The sequence below is a fragment of the Xiphias gladius genome, chromosome 3 (assembly GCF_016859285.1).
Source record: "Xiphias gladius isolate SHS-SW01 ecotype Sanya breed wild chromosome 3, ASM1685928v1, whole genome shotgun sequence".
Lineage (NCBI taxonomy): Eukaryota > Metazoa > Chordata > Actinopteri > Istiophoriformes > Xiphiidae > Xiphias > Xiphias gladius.
In genome coordinates, this window is record NC_053402.1 from 2001579 (window position 1) to 2022563 (window position 20985).

Sequence of the window (20985 nt, forward strand, 5' to 3'; positions counted from 1 at the left end):
AGTCACCAGGCAATGATGGAATTACATTTAAATTTAAGAGCTTTTTCCAGACTTACTTGCAACTTCATTGCAACTTGGGCCTCATTGCCTGCAACTTTGACAAAAGTTGTAATTTGCAACTTGAATTTCCAAGCTGAAAAAAGATTTGCTATTGACGAATAGTAACATTACTTAACAGCGATTATAGGCTGTCTGGTTTTCATCAATAATTGAGTCTAAGACCTTTTTGAATCTTCTGGCAAAACCATAGCAATCAGGGTTTATGAGTACCAGTTATATATATAGTATTAAAAGACTGGCCTTTTACCTCATTGATTACTGTGCCATCTGTGATCTCATCACAGATGGCTTTGTACTCTTTCCTTTTATATTTTACTGGGTAAAAAGGTTTTGGGGATTTCTTTTCACAGCACTATTAAAACTCAATGGAAATAGTAATGTGGAAAAAAAAAGGCACCACCCAAAGGTTTTTTCTAGAAACAGGTATTAGACAGGGGTGTCCGGTCTTTGTTTAGCTCTTCTTTCTTGTTGCACAGGTTTTCTGTCACATTATTAAAGCAAGTAACCTGGAGGGCGTCTCTGGTGCTAGTAGGGACATTGTTATAAAACAGCTTACTATATTATTGTAGAATATTATTGCAGCATGTAGCATATGTTGCAGACTCCCTATTAAGGATAAACTTATGTATTTAGAAATTAGAATAACCATGAATCTGCAGGGCAGAGTTTCTTTAAGTGTCAAACAGATGATTGAAAAAGCTAAAACCAAATTCATTTTTTGCCTTAAAAGAGATCTCCCGCCTACTCAAGTCACTCAGATGAAAACACTGCTACAACTGTAATCCAGCTCTAATTTTCTGTGGAAAAATTGGGCACATTTTATTACAAAGTCTGTAGTGTCTATTTCATGGAAGAATGGATTTCTTGGATTTTCCTACACTGAATCACACATTTTAGATTACATGTATAAAGCAGTTTTTGAGAAACGATTCTTCTTCATTTCTGAAACGTCATTTCTAAATTTGTTTTTGACCAACTCAGCGGCCTCCCCCTCTTTCTGTTGTATTATAAAATAGACAAAATCCCAATTAAATTATCAGAATTTCATAAACAAGCTCTATTGGCATGGAAAATTATTTAAGTTGAAATGTAATTTAATAGTGGCAAGAAAAACTATGTGAACCCTTTGGAAATACTTGGTTTTCTGCATTAATCAAGGAGGAATCTCATGTTATGCCACTTCGGGTATTCAGCTAAAATTTATGATAGGAGCTACATGGCAGCTTTCTTACCTGAAAGAGAGAGAGGGGGAGAATGCGGGTGCCTGTGTGTGTGTGTGTGTGTGTGTGTTTGTGTGCACATGTTTAAGACAGAAACAGAGAGAGACAGATAGAGATGATTTTCCTTTGTGGAACATATTTCAGTTTGTTGAGGAAAACATTAGTCTCTGCTCCGTGAGTAAAGCGACTTAATGTTAATTTTGGCATTTTTATTGTAGGAGCTGAGAAGGCCGTTTTGTGGGTCCACAGAGTCTAAAAACTTGATTCAAAACCCCCTGTTTATCTTCTTGTGGTATTCAGAGAAGGAGGGGTGTCCTCACTACACCAAATTGACAATAGGTGAGAATGCGAGTGACCTGCTTCTGCATTGGTGCAGCACAAACTCTACCATTCAGATATGTCCATCAGATCCCATTGGCTCTGTTTTAAGGGTACTGCTGCTGCAAGGCAGGCTGGGTGCAGTCCGCAGGGCGGGCCGGCAGTGGAACTACATCACAATCAGTTGCAGCCTGAGGCCAGAAACACACACAACACACAAGTGTGACGTAATGTGTACTGTAGGAGACCCACCATAGGGACTCCCTCCATACAAATCTCCATTTGACCTACTTTGTAAGCTTCCTTGCAAGTTAATACAGTTTCATGAAAAGCTGTCAACTAACTCATTTTTTTAAAAGGCAAGTTGTGATTCAAAACCAGTTTAAACTACAGTGTAAGTTATATTGACATCATTGCACATTTGTTATAAAGAAAACAACACTGGAATGCCTATGTGTGTGTGTGTATATATATATATATATATATATATATATATATATATATGTGTGTGTACATATGTCTGAAGCGGGGCTCCAAAAGTCTTGAGACCACTTTTCCATTCCCTTGAATGGGAACTATATTAAAACCGGTTTTAATGTCGTGGCTGATTGGTGTGTTGTATATGTGTACATGTATGTCATGATTGATTAATTTAATTGGTTTCCCATTTCTGTCTCCCTTTCTCCCCGTAGCTCAGCCTATTACATCCAAGCTTGATGAGGGTTGGTGGGCGTATAAGGATGTTGTCCAGGAAAGCTTTGTTCCAGGTAAGAGACCATCACACATCTCATACCCTGCAGGGTTCAAAACCGACACTTAGTTAAATATTTGAAAATGCTATGAATTGTGTGGTGGACGCGAGCCGTTTTTCCCAATTCTAGAAGTGTCATTTCGGTGTAATCTTTGAGCCCTAGTATAGAAAAAATCTATCCTTTCTCTGAATCCTGCTGATCCTAAAAATATGGGTCTGTGAGACTGGTTAGCTGAAGCCATTTCTGCCCAGAATTTGTGCTGATAAAAGAAGAGATTGTGAAATGATTTTTGTATAAATAATTGAATGTCAACTGGGGAGCATGTTATTTTAACCTGAAGGAACAGCAGTCTGTATTGTCTGTGGTTATTGTGTATAATTCATTCAGTTTGAGGCTGTTCACAGCTCTCGATCAGCCTGCGGTTGTATATTACTAGGTGAGAGGCTGTGGGCTAGTGTATGCCCGGTAGATGTTTTAGATCACGTTGATACAGCAATACTGACTAAATGTTTGTCAAGACTTTTCATGCAGTGGGGGGAAAAGTGCTTACTAGCCTGCTGTCCTGTTAGAAAAGCACCAATTGGCTCCACTGCATTCTAAGTCACGATAATGCCACTTGAATAGAATCGAATATGGTTTTCCTCTGTTGTCTTTCATGCCAGGATGAACCTACACAACATTAATGTCTTTTGAGATGGTAACTGTTAGTTAGGATATCATGTCGCCTTTAAGATATTTAAAATTCATCATCAGAGAGGTGGAGAAAATATCCAATATCCAAATGCTTCAGGGGACGGCAGTGCCAGTTGGTATGAAAGTGAGGGACAGATAGCCCTGGGGCCCGGGAGGATGAATGCAAATGACTATGGTGATTCCTTTCCTTAACATCATCTGTAGGGGTTTTCAAAGTCTGACACAGTGCCCTGAGTTCTAGAGTCTTTTTTCTACCATGTCTAAAGTGATTTATGGGTCATTCATCTCAAGGCACGTGACAGATAATGAATCCTTCCAAATTTTTAGGTCACACTGAATCTAGAAATATCCGTATCTTGTTTGTGTGTTTAGATCTGACGGAGTTATGACTCCCAGAAGAAGTGCATTTTTTGAAGCAAAATGTGGCAGTGGGGTTGAAGTATCTTAGCTGCCGCCACGAGCTGTGCGTCAGAGCCACTGCTGCTGCTCCAGCTGCTGCCCATGTTGATAAATGGGCCGAACCCGCTTCCAAACTACACTAACTAATTTGCTGCTGTTTTTCGAACACCTGCCGCTTTCATCCCACACATGATCTTTGGCTAATGTCCCTCTTCTCCATCACTAAATGTAATTTCATGCAGAAGACCAGTGTTTACAACCTGTCACAATCAAGTCAATGTTTACTTTTTTCCTTTACTCTATCTTCTCTATTATTATTATTATTATTATTATTAACTATTAACTATTATTTATAACACAGAGGCAGCTGGGGATTTTTTTTTTACCCTGGTGGAGCTACAGGCTCTGAGGGCTTCTGCTTACATACAAGTAACATACTTCTCAGGCTTGGTTCACTGGGTTTGACTCCAATTACAAAGGACTGTTACAGTAACTCAACAGTTGAATCGGAGAGCACACTCCATCCACCTGCACAGCTTGTCTCTTTCCTCAGCAATCAGGAGAATCCTCTAGGAAATAAAACAAACTTTGGACTAGAAAGTAAAGTTTACCTCAATTTAAATGTTAAAATTGAACAAAAACGTTGAATGTGTAAGTTTTTTCTCTGTTTTCCACGACAACAAAATACTATCTTGACTTGGTTGTCGTGTTCTGCTTTTCTGCTTAATAATTAAAAGCCTATAGCTTCTGTGATAGTTACAGCAATGCAGGTATACAATAGTGCCTAGAAAAAGTGGCAACAGCCTGCAGTTTAGCCAACCACACCATCTTGATATCCACGTGATTGTTGTGATTGCAACCATAAAGGAATAGTTCAAGACTTTGGGATATAATCTTACTAGCTTTTCTTGCCAATAGCTGAGAGGATGGACATCCATCTCGTGTGTGTGCTGCAAATATGAAGCTACAGCCAGCAGCGGGTTAGCGTAGCTTAGCGTAAAGACTGAAAACAGGGAGAAACAGCTAGCGTGGCCCTGTGGGATGCTAAATGTCCACAGGACCTGACTGTGTGGCATTCTGGCTCAGTCGCAGCTCCTTCATGGTTTCAGTGTATACTGGAAACATTTCAGAAGCCTAGTGCCTGTTCTTCCGCATCCACATTTATAATATAGTTGAGAGTTGTTTTATTGACATTTTCATGTTTAGCAGGAATATACCTTTGCAAATGATTTGGATGTGGTAAACATATGCTTTGTAGCTATACTTAACTTGGTTTAATTACTGTGCTCCCCCAAGCCTATCTCCATATGAATATCCTGAGCAGTGTAAACATAGGTGCCTATGTCCACAGTAGGCCGGTAAAATTTATAAACGCTTTTTTTTCTCTTTGTTTGAGGCTGGAGTTTTTCCTCTCCTCAGAACAGAGTAGACACACCCAATAAGGGTCAAGGGCTGTGTGGTAATACAGTAATACAGTAGTGGTCTATCATGGTTGTTGTCAATAACCTGTGTTTATACTGATTTTGTCAGACAATGTTGAGAACATAAAATATTGATGTGATCAACACTGCAGTGCAGCAGTCTCAGAATGACTGATTAACTTGTATTTATGAGCCACAGTGAAATCCCTATTTTTTACTTGCTTTGTTGTCTGACAACAAACAGAAAAATGTGTGAAGGAGAACAACGCAGATTTGGTTGGCTTTATCACAACACCGTACGGGGGATCATAGAGAGCAGGCGAGGTTGAATGGAGGTTTAACAGGGTGACACTCAGCAGAGTAACAAGAGATGTGTTGTTTCGTCGTGTGCAAAATCAAGCGGATGAAGAGAAAAAGATATATTAAAATGGTCTCTCTCCCTTTCTCGCTTTTCCCTTTCTTTCTCCTTCATGCTCTCTCTCCCTCGCTTTTTGTTTACAGCAAAAGGTTTTCTCATGGGTCAGTGGAACACATGACAGGCATCACTAAATTGCCATTAAACATGGAAAAAAAGAGCCGTGCCTGAGGTCAGGGACAATCCCACAGTGACTAGAATAGTAGCAGACTGTCAGCAGCCACAACAGAGCCAGAGAGCACAAACCGCTGGATCCAGTGGACATTAGCCTTCAGATGCTAGACATGCAATTTTTATGGAGGTCTGCAGCTGATGAAATCATCAAGTATCAGTGGCCCCTGGTCAACTGTCCATAGGTTCTATGGTTTTATTCATTTTCATCTATTTAGTAGTAAACAGAGACACTGAATCAGTTCCATTCATCTCTTTCACTCTTTGTTTATTACTGTTGGTATGCTGTCCACTCCTCCCTCTCTCCCTCTATTCTTATTCTTCCCATTTCTCTGTCTTTCTTAGCTCCAGGCTCCAAGGAGCGTCTGGTTCATCCTTTAGTTGTACAGTTCTTATGTATATTTGATCACATCTGTGTCTGGTTGTCTGCCTGTGTCCTTTTATCTTCTCCCTCATCTTGCCTTTATTCTCTCTCATCTCCTCTGCCCTTTCAGCCCCTCTCCTGCTCCTCAGTTCCTTCTTTTCCTCGACTGTTCATTGCTGGTCCACTTTTCTTTTGCCTCTTCTCTCTTTGTTTTCTCGTTGTTCCACCAGAATCCTTTCTTCATCTTGTCCACAGTCACCCATCCTTCTCTCTCGTTTTGGCTCTTACCCTAGTCCCATATAGGACATTTGAGGACAATAAGTGCAACAAACAAAATAATAAAAGTAAAAGAAACCTGACAGGTACAAACATCACACAGTCTTAAGACGGAGTTAGCAGCCTTACACGAACAGCAACGGCTTACTCAGTTGAAAATAAGTTGCACAAGATAAACACTACTGTAAGCAAATAAATAGCTGTAACCGTTCACTGTCAGTAAGTAAAATAAAAATGAAATTAGAATAAACATAACACAATAAAACCTTTTTTTATAAAATGCGTCTAAAGAAGTGAAATAAAATGGGGAATGGACACTGCAAGTCTGATCAACCTGGCAGGTTGTTCCAAAGTCTAGGGGCCCTGTCAGCAAAGGCCCTGTCTCCCTGTCTCCTATGCAACATTTAGCCACTTTGATGCTGTAGTTGATATTTATACAATGGTAAAGTGATTCTGATGAAATCCTGGTGGGGCGCGAACATTTCAGTTCTGTGGGGTAACCACCTTTGTTGCTAGCTGCACTGAAAGCAGAGTACTTGTGAGCTCCATCTCTTTACGTACACTTCGCATTTTTACACACGATGCCAGTTTAGTCCTCGTGGTTGGTGATGCTCAGCCTGTGAAAACAGTAGTGTAATGCGCTCTGTAGCTTTGAAGGGAGCTTTGTCAAGTCTGAGAAAATAATGGCAGTTTCAGAAGCAAGGTCTGTTCTTCAGCGGCCACATTTATTATATAGTTTGGAGTTGTTTTGCCATCACTTTTTCATGTTGTTCAAGCTTGTTTACTGCTCATTTAGATAAGGTAACAGATGCTTTGCGACTGTATTTTATTCAGTTTAATTAAAGTACTACCCCTTGCCGTCTTTTATCTCAGTGTCGTGAATAGTGCGTATAGAGAAGCCTGTGTCCTCGTTTCAAAACACATATATTACATATAAATGGGGCATTTGAAAGACAAAGATAGACCTGCCCGTTGATGGTCGGGGGCTGCGTGGCATTAAGAACACAGCCTTTTGTGAGTGCTCATTTTAGCTAATCCCACAGTACAGCTGTTGTCATTAGCCTGCATTTATATCTATTCTGTCAGATGATGTCGTGGTCATAAAATAAGGATGTTATTAGCACTGTGCCACAGCAGCTTGAGAGTGACTGCTGGTAAGGAGTGCTGATAAATACTACCTATTTATGAGCTGTGGTTAAATGACTATTTCTTCCTCATCTGGCTGTCTTGACAACAAAAAGGGAAAACTTTGTAAATGAGAACTAAATTGTGAATGTATTAAAACACAGTATGTAGTTAATGACAAGAGAACAGGAGGGAGACAACATCCACCCACTATTTCTATCTCTCTAACTTGTTTAGGAGAAAAAATTGTTGTATTCTGTATGCATAAAGACAAAGTCAGAAACCCATGAAATTCATCAACAAATACTAATTTTATGTCAATTGCCAATAAAATACAGGAAGCGTTTATGCATATTCAAGTAAATATTATGCCGTCTTCATGCTGGCGCATAAAGAACTGCAAGTAAGATGCTCCAGTCACAGAGACAGGAGACATTGCTACACTGGCTAGAAAGGTAGCCTCCATGATTGGCCCTGATCTTCTAGACTTTGGCCCTTAAATTAAAGATGCTGTCTGGCTGCATAATCGGAATTGTAGGGTCCATAATTTCTGAATCTTAACCCATACTAAGGATTTGAAGACGGGATATCTCAGCCTCTGCAGCTCCAGTTTTGAACGTTTGATTTTGGAATCAAAGAAGACCTATTATGGAAGTAATGGTTGTCTATGAGTTTTTTATACAATTAAAATTTTGGTCTGTGGCCATGCAGTTTTTACACATTGCAAACTGCATTGGAAAGATGCTACAAATTTTGACATTTTTTGGCTGCAAACTGGCGAGACGGGATTCTATATTCCTTTCAAAGTGTTGAACTTCCTAACTTTCTTGTCTCGACACAGCAGATTGAATAAACTGTCAAACTGCCATTCCCTCATCCTGAGTTCTTTCCAGCAAACAAGTTGCTGGAAACTTGTTTGCCCAGCATTGCTAGAGGTAGCAAAGTTTGTGTTGCTTTTGTGATGGTACCAGCTTCTGAGAAGGATATCAGGATACAACAAATATAAATCTGTTTATGCCTCAGATATATGGTGTGTGGGAGCAAAGGGAGGACATTTTAAATAATGACTGATCCTTTCTTAAGCAAATGTCAGGTAAATTGTGCAGTCCCTCTCAGTCGATCTGGCTTGCGAGGGTTTCTTTCAACTAGAACCTTGTTTTTTATAGGCCTCTTCTCTTGTTTTTTGAATTAGTCACAATCAGAACCAAGTTCAAACAAATGCAGAGAAAGGGACATCTCAGCACATTTGTATTATGTTATAGAAACACCACAGAGAACAAGCAGGACAGCGTGTCCGTGTGTTTTCTTTCACATTACCATTGTACGTCTTTCTTGCTCTCATGGCCTGCCTGGACATGAGAGCAAGGAGCTCAACGGAAGAAGGAAGAAAGGAGGAAAAATGAAATTCTTTTTTTCTTTTTATTTGCAGAAAGTGTTTTTGTAATTATTTGTTTGGGTGACATTTGCTGTAAAGTTTGAAATTCCAGGAATATTATGGCTTTCAATAAATCATCTTTTATTCATATTATTAAAATTTCATTTCCTGATTGGCTGAAAAAAATCCAGCCTTCTTTTCACTGAACAGAACCTCCCAACACTTTAGCTAGAGATTTACTCCATTGTTAAAGTCCATAATATGGATATAGCAACAATATGGCTATATCTACGAAAACAAGACTGAGTCAGCCATGCTAGCAGCTCTGCAAGGCTGTACATAGTCACAGTAAGTAAATGCTAACATCAGCATGCTAATATGCACAGTGTTATAGCAATCATGTTCACCATCCTAGTTTAGCATCGTAACATTTGTTAATTAGCATTAAACATAAAGTATAACGGAGGGTGATGGGAGTCTTTTCAGTATTTGGGACAAACCAATGTACTTGACAAATTGAAATTTTGATCTCATGATGGCCCTAGATGAAAAGTCAGAGGATCATCGAAGATATTACAATTCATTTTGAGGGGAACATGAATGCCTGAGCCAAATTTCATGGGAATCCATCCAATAGGTTCAAGACACTATAAGTAAGATGTGGCGTGAGCAAATGTATCGGCCCCTCCAGGTACGACCACAAATGGTGAAAGAGTAGCCTTTGAGAGTGTAGATATATAGATAAATATTGAAAATATTACGTCTAATTAAATAGTGTTGAAAATAGTGCAGGAGGAGGCAGCACTACAGACCTATTTGTGATTGTTCAGACCCTCCTGAACATCAGCTTGACCCAGAAATTGCTACTGGATGCAGTGCTGCAAGGAAACGAATGAACCTTGGCTTGCTACACAGCGCAGGCCCTGCATCATCGATACCAACTAGCATGGTGCCCCCGGGAAGAAAATGCCACAAGCACTGTGAGCGGAAGAAGAAACGGGGTTAGTGGGTCAGCCTGCGTGCTAAGCTAAGGGGCTAGCCCATTAAGACCAGCATTACGGTCTGTGTTTCTTGCCAGTGTCCGCCCACTAGAGAATAAATTGGACCACCTAAGACTCCTAGATATGACACTGCAGAAGGTCACAGACTGCTGCATTTCATTTTCACTGAGACGTGGCTCCACAAACTCATTCCTGAGATGGCTATAGAGCTGGAGGGGATGAATAGCCTCCGGGTGGACAAAGACACCTTGTCATCCGGTAAAACCTGTGCAGGGGGACTATGTGTATTTTTCAACACCAGTGGTGTTCAAATACATCTGCAGTGTACTGCATACTGCACTGTCTGCACTGTTGTACACTGTTGGTGCTGGAAACGCTAACCGTGAAGTGCTGTCCATATTATCTGCTACATGATACATCCATGATACATCCATGGTCAAGAAGGAACGACAACATCTCTACTCCCTGTGTCACCTGAAGCGACTTAACTTCCCAAACCCTATCTTCACCTTCTACTGAGGCACCACTGAGAGCTTGCTAACGAGCTGCATCTCCATATGGTATGGTTTGTGCACCTCTGTGGACCGCATGGCTGTGGAGAAGGTCATAAGAACCGTTGAATTCATAAATAGTGTCTCTGAGATCTGCAGGCAGCTCCTTAGACCTCATGGTTTGGTTTTTGCTCTGATGTACATCAGCTGTGAGACCTTATGTAGACAGCTGTGTGCCTTTCCAAATCATGTCCAATCAGTTATTTGCTAATATTAAACTAATCCATGAATGCCTATATATCCAGTCACCTAGGGAGACTCTCAGGGTTTCTGGCTCAGTAACAGGGGAGCAGGTGTCTCTTTTTGTTTGGTTGATCAATATGTGGAAATCTTTATCCACAGAACTTGATCACGACTGAGATCATTTAAAACTTGTCACTGAGGTTTATGGTAATTTTTTTTGTTTATCATTGTTTGTCAATCTTTTGTCCTGTGCTGTTCTGTATGTATTTTATTGTTAAGTTCTGTGTATTTTAAAGGCCCATATAGGGATGGGCATTGCAAATTAGCTTAGGCTATAAAGGCTGTGGTATGTGGCATTGGTTCATGCTTTATACTTCTTGCTATAAACACACATAAATGACATATTCTGTAGCTGAACCTAATGACTTGTTTAGCTGATTTGTTAGTGTGGCCTGCGTTGCTATTTTTAATAAGCAGGAAGAAATGGTGAATGGACTGCACTTATAAAGCACTTTTCTAGTCTTGGTAAATAGAGACCACTCAAAGCCCTTTACACTACACGCCACATTCACCCATTCACACAACCATTCATACAGGGCTTTTTCTATACACACACACACCCACACACACACACCAATGATACATCGGAGGCAATTTGGGGTTCAGTATCTTGCCCAAGGACACTTTGACATGCGGACTGGAGAGACCTGAGCCACAGCCGCCCTGAAAAATAGTAAAAGTTAAGCTTTAAATGTGTCTCTCCTCTTTCCCTGTTACAAAGGATGATGCTGGGAGATGGCAGATGGCCCACTTGAGAAAAAGAAAAGAAGAAAAAGGGACAAGGCAAAACAGACTGTAACACCTCTGGTGTTTCGATGGTATTGTGAAGATGGGGGCGTGTGTCTGTACAGGATGTAATATCACTGTTGTTGTTTAGTGTGTGTCAGTTCCATGCTGTGCGTCTGTAAGTGGTTATTTCTGTGTATGTGTGTTTTGGTTATATTATATCACAGCTCAGGGTTGTTATTTGGGTGTGCTGCAGAGTAAGTAGGACACCAAGTCAGTGATCAGAGGAGCCTCTGCCTTGCTCTTTCTCTCTCTCCCTCTCTCTCTCGCACACTAGCTCGCACGCGCGCACGTACAAACACATGCGTGCACACGCTCACACACACGTACACATTGCTATTATCCATATGTTTTTTTTCTCTTTGTCGTACAGTTTGCCTATTTCCGTCCTTCTCACTATTTCTTCTTAATATCTCTTTCTTTCAGTGCCTCTCTTTCTCTCTGTCACACACGTACTTAACATGCAGACACACACACTTGCAGAGACTCACAGGGCCACAGGAGAGAAGCGAAAGAGGAAAAAATAAGAAGAAATAAAGAGAAGTAGCAGGATCGGGAGGAGGAGGAGAAAGGGAAACTACACTTTTCCCACGCAGTTGAGGAGGTGTGATCATTTTGGACTAGAGGAGGGAGAGAGAGAGATATGTGGCAGGTAGTTTGGCTCTGCCTGCCACAATATGAGAGAACGCGACGGACCTGATGGATCTATATCAGGCCTCACATTTCCTTTATTTTATCTGTTTGTCTATATTCATTATTACTAATCTAAATAATACTACTTCATGTTTAGTTAGTTTATGTTTTATGTTACAAAAAAATGTGTAATGTGCAATGTGCAATAAACAGTTTTTTTTTATTTTTCTTCTACAGAGAGAGCGAGAACATATGAGAGAGATATTTTTTTTCATTTTTAAAAAGGCTTTATTTACAACATTTCATTAACATACGGAAACCAGTTTCAGTCCCAAATCAGACACACGGCATATTATTCTTAGGAAACACCACTGCCTGTGTCTATGTTTGCAGTGGCTCAGGAGGTAGAGCGGTCTGTCCGCTAACCAGAAGGTCGGTGGTTTGATCCCCAGTCCCCATGTTGAAGTGTCCTTGGGCAAGATACTGAACCCCAAATTGCCCCCGATATATAACTGTTGTGTGAATGTGTGTTTGAATGGGTGAATGTGGCATGTGTAGTGTAAAGCGCTTTAGGTGGACAATAAGAGTGAAAATGCAGTCCATTTACCATCCATTTAAAAGTGAAATTCCAGCTACAGTCAGGCCTTAACGTTTGACCTCCACAGGGTCGGACCATCCTGTGCAGGTCAAGCCTGTGACTCAGGTAAACTGCCAGTTTGGCTTCAGCCATTAAAAAGTTCATTAGCCGCTATTTCACTTTAGATTTTTTGCATTTCTTGCATTCAGTAAAAATGTGGAAGATGGTCTCATGTAGCTCACAGAACGAGCACTTTTTTAAAAAAACAACAGGGTTAAGAACAGATATAAAGCATTTGTGGCGATAGCATCAGGTAAAATTCTCCACTAAAGGTCAGCTGTCTGTTTTCTGAGAGGAGCTTTGTACAAAATTCTCACATGCGGGCTCAGTCCATTGTCTCCACTCAGTCCCCCCACAAATCCTCAAATGCCCGGCGTTGCCAGAGCACAGAGGCTACAAGATTATTTATTTAGCACCCTAGCTCTGTACGATATCTGAGGGAGTAGTCATTTCCATTTAGCTGGTTTGCCATCAACCTTGGCTGTGACATTCTTCATACTCTTCTAGACCATTGTTTTATTTCCCAATAGACACAAAGGTACTTTAGGTACTTTCTTATTTCCAGTCCATGCTCTGGGAAAGAATTGGGAGACCATTACACCATTCACCGCAAAAAGTGAGGCCCCTGCACCATTCACAGCAGGGGCCTCACTTTTTGCCCAGTTCACCATTACTGCCGATACAACTGTAAAATGTTTTGCAATATCAGCCACACATTAAGATCACTCAGATTTTTAATGAAAACAATGACAACGTCTGGGTAAGCAGATTAAACAGTGTTATCACCAGGTAAAATCAGGCCTTCAATTCTGCATATTTTTTGTAGCAGAGGTTCCGGGGAGAGTGCATAGAGCATACCAGACAAACAAGAAGCAAAGAAATTACCATTAAACTTCAGCACACGCTCAGTCTCACTGTACACACCCTGATCTTGGCAATGAGACCAGCACTGAACCCAAACTTCTCCATGGTTTTCCAGAGGAAGCAGTGCTCAGTGCTGTCAGAAGCCTTTTCTTGAGCTAGAGAAATCAGACCAATGTGTATGCCCAGTGAGCTGGAGACAATTTCTGGAGGCTTGAATTTGGTAGATATTATCTACCATGGTACCTGCTGGGTACACAGTACGCCTGGTTCTGATGGCTTACTTGCTCCACAGCTTTGGACAGAATTTTGTAATCCTTACAGAGGAGAGACACAGGGCGCCAGTTCCTGATGCCCTGCAGGTTACCTCATTTAGGCAGGAGGGTAATAAAGGCCCTGTGACAGGACAGTGGAAATGAACCCGTGGCTAGACTTTTATTAAAAATATCTAAAAGAATGTTTGCTAAAATGCTTTATAAAACTTGACACTCAGGCCATTTATGCCTGGAGCCTTCCGTCTCGGCATGCTCTGCAAAGCGACGTGAAGCCCCTGCACCTCTGCAGGCCTCTCCAGCTGGGAGTTCATCTCCTCAGAGACCCAAGGCAGTTCACTGCTGGACCCCTCACACAGCATGTCATTCTCTTCATATTCACTCATGTAGAGGGAGGAGTAAAATTCAACAGCTCGTCTTCTTATCTGGCCAGGTTCAGTTAGTTCTCGCCCTGTGTCGGAGAGGAGCGAGTAGATTGTCTTGTTTTATCTAGAGGGAGCATCCATCTGTGATGTTCTGGACTCGGTACCTACCAGCGCACCCTGTACTTTAGTTCAGATAGATATGGTGATCCAAGATTGGGTGTATGTTGCCGACAGAGTTTAATTTAAGGCTTTCCATAGTCCCACCCCTGCCTAAGACAGGTAAAACCACTCTTCCTCTGTCTAAAAACAGTCCATGAATAACTAAGAGCATCCTTTAATGTTTTGTCAAAACTTAAAAAAGAATTAAAATTCCAATAGGCAGTTTTTGGTAAAATGACTGATAAAAACATTGCATAAAAGCAATGAATGATCTGTAAAACCCATTGGCAGAATTTTGGACATTTTACAAATATTAAAACTGGGGTTTAAAACAATAAAACTGGTCAAGTCGGGCTAAGGAGATCCTATTCTCTCCTACATGGGACCATGGATGCTGTCTGGAATTTTTGTGCATTCTTCTCCACACATCCATCAGGCCATGTGAGTAGACCAGCTGCTTCAGAGCATGTTGGGAGGCTGCCTGATGGCAGTCTAAAAATCCATTTGCAGTACAGTTGAAATTCCCGCCCAAGAATGAAAAAGTGCTCTAACCCACAGTCATTCCATATGTCACAGAACTGTCTCTCTGAACCGGCTGTTGGAACGTAGATATTTATTGAAAGGAACGACAGAGAAATGGTCAAAATGAGCTTTGGCCAAGATAAACCTCCCCTCTATTACAAGATGGACCTCCAGAGAACACAAACCCCTTCCCTCCACTGAGTGTGGTATCATGACTCAGAATCACTTTCTCTTCCCATTCTCCATTCTTCCACTCTGCCTCATTTCTTCTATAGCTGTGTATCTCTGTGTTGAATTTTTTGCTGTTTCAAAAAACATGGCCCTTTTCATTGCCCCTATGGCTCCGTTTATATTCAAACTTCCCACTCTGAAATGTCCACAGAGAGCGAGTATTTTTTGTTTCCTAGAGGAAGGACTTTAACATTTTGGCTGTGTAAGCCTTTCCTTCCTGACTAGCTGACTGTTTACTCAGAGATACATAACTGTTGTCAAACAGACACTCCTCGCTATCACTGCTGTCTGAAAGCACCTGCTGCTTGCCTGCCTGTCTCTCTGCACTCACTCGCCAGCCACAGTTTTTGTTTTATGCGGAGTAGATTTCACCACTGTCTCCTCCTCCACCATCTCAGCATCCTCAACCCGTCTTCCACACACATTCCCTGTCTCACCTACCTGTGCCTCACACAGTACTTACACACTTACCTGTTTTTTTTCCCCTTTGTCACCACTACGCTCACCTTTACCTGTCTCACCCTTAACACGTACCTCAACACTATTTGTTCCCTCATTGGGCCGGGGGAAAGAGAAAAACACATATAAATAGAGACATTGAGAAAGATTTATGAGAGAGAGAGAGAGAGAGAGAGGAAGGCATGAAAGAGAGAGTTAGAGTATAACAGAGAGGGAGCACCAGCAGAGAGGAAGTGAGAGGGGAGTAAAAGTTATGATACTCAGTCTGAATGATCTCCTGATATCTTTACAAATCCACATTCTCCATGCCTGATGGCATTTTATATACATTTGTATCACTTACTCACCACGACATAAATGACATCAAGGACATTAAAGCTAATGCTGGTGGTGATAAGGCATCCTGCTGTAATGGATGAGCACATGCTTGCCAAGAGGAAATGTTTGCGTTTTAAAATGTCCAATGAATTACTTAGCCTCTAATGTAGCAGATCTGAGTTGAGATGAGGGGCTCGCCAGGTACACAATGTTGACAACTAGGTGAAAAAGAGAGGAGGGCAGTATTATTAGATGCATTTTTATTAGAAACACTTTAGGCATTTAGCTACAGCTGTAATCTAGAGCTCCTTGCTCTAAATGAGCAGGACAAAGTGAAAACATGTTTTTAGAAATTTCTGAAAATTAATAAAAGTCAAAAACTTAAATCTCTTATTCACAAGAATATTCAGACCCTTTGCTTGGGCTACAAACTGCCGTCAGGTGCATCTTGTTTGCTTCAGTTATCCCTGAGATATGTTTACAACTTGATTGGAAGCCATCTGTGGCTAAATTGAATTGATATTGACACAGTTTAGAAAGGCACACACCTGTGTATATAAGGTCTCACAACTAAAGCTGCATGTCAGGACATAAATAAAAAAAAAGTCCAAGGAACTCTCTGTGAACCTTTGTGATAAAATTGTGGCGAGGTATAGATCAGGACAAGCGTGTAAAACCATTTTCTACCACTCTGAGTTTTCCCGGATGAGAAAAAAAATTTAACTCTTTGGGCAGAACTCCAAGCACAATGTCTGGTGAACACCCGGCACTGCTCATCACCTGGCTAATACCACCCCTATGGTGAAGCATGGTGGTGGCAGGATTTAGGGAAGGATGAACACAGCCAAATACAAGATGGGTCTTGAGACGTGGGCGACAGTTCACCTTTTGGCATGACAATGACCCAAAGCATACAGCCAAGACAACGCTGGTGTGGCTTCGGGACAAGTGTCCTTGAGTTGCCCAACCAAAGCCCAGACTTAAACCCCATGGAACATCTGTGGAGAGACCTGAAGATGGCAGTTCACAGACACTTCCCATCCAATCTGAGAGAACTGAGGATCTGCCAGGAAGAATGGGATAAACTACCCAAATCCAGGCATGCAAAGCTTTTAGAGACTTACTCAAGAAGAAGCTGTAACTGCTGCCAAAAAGGCTCCGACAAAGTACTGGATTAAGGGTCTGAATAATTTTGTAAAGGTACATTTTTACTCTGTCATTATGGATTATTGAGAGTTGCCTGATGGCAAAAATACTTTTTACATGCTATTTGCTATATGCTCTTTACACAGCCATAGTGAACTTGTTAGGCTAAAGGCAAATTTTTATGAACAAGCTAAAAATGAAATCTGTTCACCCTAATTTGCCACATTCCTTACAACTGAGCAAATACTTTTAGACTTTTTGGCTGAGACAGCAGCTCCCACTCTCAAACCAGCCCCTCCTCCCTCTCACAGTAGTAACTGCCCAGCAGTCTTTCCACATCAGCAGTAAGAGGGAGGACAACTGAGGACAGGATAAATGGGTGATAAGATTTGTTTCCACTTCAGGGAGACATTGGGTTTAGTGACTGACTTTGCTGTTGAAAACATTGCTGTTGCTGCTTTAGAAATTAAAGTTTGCCTAGGGCACCAAAAGAGGCAGGACTGCAGCTACTAAAAGTAAATGTTGGTGCTAATACTTCTGTACTTTTACTTAAGTAAAATTTTGAATGCGGGACTTTTACTTCTGAGTATTTTACAGTGGTGTACTGGTACTTCACTTAAGTAAAGAATATGGGTACTACCACTGACCGAATGATATTGCATAAATATACAGTATATGTCACTCAAAGGCCTGCAGAACACTTATTATAAGATCATTTCTTTGACAGTTCACGGCCATAAGATGGCTTTAATAGTAGTAGAACTGCAATAATTGGTTGATTAATCGATTACTTAATCCACAGAAAATTAATTGACAGCTGTTTTGACAATTGATTAATCGTTTTAGTTATTTATCAAGCAAAATTTCCAAACATTGGCTGGTTTCACCTGACCTTTGGCTGTGGTAAATTATAGGCAATATTCTTCACTATTGGCAAAACGATTAATGATGTAAATAATCGGTAGATAAATTGACAATGAAATAATCATTAGATGAATTCATAAATAGTAGTATAGCTTCTGTATTCCCTTCTGTAATGCTGTAACAAAATTCACTTCTTGGGAGTGGACCAAGACCCTTTTTCTCACGCGGTCCTGTTGTTAGGTCCACACCAGCCTGTACAAATCGAACTAAAGGGGCAAACACACCTGAGTTTGTATAAATAGAACCAAACAGGGTCAGTGTTAAAGCACCGTAAGATAAATATTCTATGAAATATTAGCTATAGAATAATCATCATGCATTCGCAAATTTCTGCACAACAGCATACATTACTCTGTCTTTTTTATTTGACATAAAGCCTATTGTCATTTCTCTTTGTTTGTGTGTATTTGCATTCTTGCTTCTAAATGCAGCACAGGCTTAAAATGTCACTTTCTTGCAACAATTTTGTCATTACAGTCAATGAAATAGTGACTATAATGACTATACACTGAGTAGAAAATATGGAAAATAGTAAAGTATTAAAGCTAAACAAAAACATCTAGCTAATATCATGCTGTTTGTTCTCTTGGGAGAACGACATAAGATCAGAAACAACGGAGACACCAACACGGACATCATTGTTTTTAATGTGTCACACTTATGCCTGAGGATGTCTGAGTCCTTGCAGTCAGAAAAAGATTTAAAATTGTCCAGAATCAGACACTTGTGAGAATCATTTCTGTGAGTGCGCACAGGGAACTGAAGGAGGAGTGATGAGACACTGTCCCATCATGCCTCCTACGGCTCCCTGTGCTCACTCACAGCCTATGGTCCTACTGCTGATTTCAGTTGCTGAGGGAACATCAGGCCAGCGAGCCTGGAGGCACCCATAGGAGAGCAGAATCTGAGTTGCACCAACTCAAAGAGGCTCAGAGTTGAAGTGGAGAGGCTACTGCAGATGTCTGATGGCTGCTGCTGCATAGTGTGCAGGTGTTGTGAGTTGGTGGCTCACCTGACTGCCACAGTACTCAGAATTGAAGCAAACAAAAAGAGACAAGGGCGTAATTTCCACGATATCAAAATCCCATTTTTGTGCACCTCACTTTTGTAGTTTTATTCACCAAAATCTCTCTAAACAGCCTAAACAGAGTTCTTATTTTCCAGCCGCCATAATCCAGATAAGTATATCTGAGTCAGAAAAAAGGACTGTTCTGGCGATTTAGAACTTCACTTCCATAAAGTTTAAAGCAGCAGAAACTGAAATTTCCTCTTGAAGCAAGTAAACTGAACTTTACTGAAACTGAAAACCGGAGAATGGCCCTTTAATCCACACAGCTGTTTACGCAGGCTATGTAATGGCTCATGTTTAACCAGTGGTCAAAACCCAAGGCATATTTTTATGCCTCATGTCTTTTTTTTCTTTTTTTTTGCCATTTTACATTTATAACTAGTGACAGCACGTTGGACTTCGAGCGCTGCCGAAGCACAGGTAACCCACACTGACACTGACAGAGGACTGAGGCTGCTGCTGATGCTTTCGCTACACGGGCTGTGTAGACACGGTGTGTATGTTCCTAGATGCGGCCGTGTTGCATTGTGTCACATCTTGCAGTCCACTTGAAGTGGACTCTTCAAGCAGTCTGTTCTTTTTTTTTGTGGGGTTAACAAATAGTTTGTGGTTGTACTTCACTCATTTTAACTACTGCATGCAACACGCTCTTTAATTTGTATCTTTATCGCCTTAATAGTGTGCATTAACAGAAGGAAAACCAAAGCATTCCTTCTCCTGCCTCCCTGTAAAGTGTGCTGTATATGTGTACAGGCCTGTAGGAATATATTTTGGGGAGGGGCTGTCCAGTACGTGCACACACAAGATATCCTATGGTGACAGTGTCCTTTTTTCAGTAGGCATTTTGGTTGATTCTTTAGTATTTCAGGCTATGCTATTCTCGACTGTCCTGTTATTTTCCTGTGGCTAATTATGTCTGCTCCTGTTCAGTAGCTCCCTTACACCTGTAGCTGAGGTGATAGCATGATGTGGCCATGTCAGATACATGTTGCGATACTAGAAGAATGCCATGAATGTTTTATGCATCCAATTGGCATTTTTTCATACGTGAACTACAAAGAATAATGCATTCAGAAAAACTTTAAGATAAACTTTAAAAAAAATCTGATAGCTGCCTTCAGTATCCCCCACAGCTTCTGCAACTAAACCTGCACCCTTGAAGACAGAACCTTAAAGCAACATATTGTGTAAAGTTTTTATTTTACGTATGCTACATTTTTAAGCCCTTATCAGCCTCTTTCTTACATGTTTATTTCTCTTAAATGCCTTTTCTGTTTTGCACAGTTTAAGCTGCATGTGGCACCTTAAACCTCCTTATCAGGGGGAAGAGCTTTGTTTTGATGTATGGTACTGTAGCTCCTGCTGCTCTATTTCTGTACATCACAGATCTGCTTACTAAAACTGCTTCCTCTTCCAAATTTCCATCATTCCATAATTTTTCTCAGCTTTCTCAAAATTCATTAACATTCGCCCTACAATTGGATGGAAACCCACTTTTCGAGTTGCCGTTGAACTGCACAAAGTAGGAGTAAAATTAAGAGGTGGTTTGCTTTCTGATAGGTTAAGTAAGCTAAAACAGGAAATACAAAATGAGAGTAGTCAAAATGTCAAATATCATATTTCTCAAACCAAATGGAAAACAAAAATTTGTGCTTTTACTATAGTTTTGAAGAAACATAGAATAATGAGCACAGAAAAAGTCGGGTTCTCTCTGTAGGTGCAAGAGAGAGTCTTCCCAGTCTTCCCCTATATCAGCAGGACATACCAGCAATGTTGTTGTCCACTTAGGTACACTAAGCTTTGACTCCAGCTATAAAAGACAGAAAAGCAAACACACTCTGTCCTGTGGCTCAGCTTTGCTACTTCGTCTGTTTATTTATTTGATGTAAAACATTTAAATTCAACATAAATGCTGAATGTACATTAATCACTGTTTTTCACAAACATAATAAAATATTGCCTTGACTTGGTTGTCATATTCTGCTTAATGCTTAAAGACCCACTGCTTCTGTGATGGTTACAATAATGCAGCAGCAGTGTCAGCAGCCAATGCTGGACTGGCCTGGGGGAGGAGGAAATTGCTAATATTTTAATAACGGGTACTTTTGTCCTTCCAGGCTACTGTACTATGGGCTGGATGTAAAAAGGAAAAAGCTGAAAAAAGCGGGAGCTCAAAGTACAACAATGTGTCTCTGTCGTAATGATAACACAAATTTAAG

General features: G+C 40.7%; 1 protein-coding gene across 1 annotated transcript in view; it reads left to right on the forward strand.

Annotated features, from left to right (window-relative positions):
• The window catches only part of LOC120788088 (carbonic anhydrase-related protein 10-like), a 125657-nt gene that overhangs the window by 5464 nt on the left and 99208 nt on the right, over nt 1-20985 (forward strand). The window contains exon 2 of the mRNA XM_040123595.1: nt 2291-2365. Within this exon, the coding sequence (XP_039979529.1) occupies nt 2291-2365 (75 nt within the window). The remainder of the gene's footprint in view (nt 1-2290; nt 2366-20985) is intronic.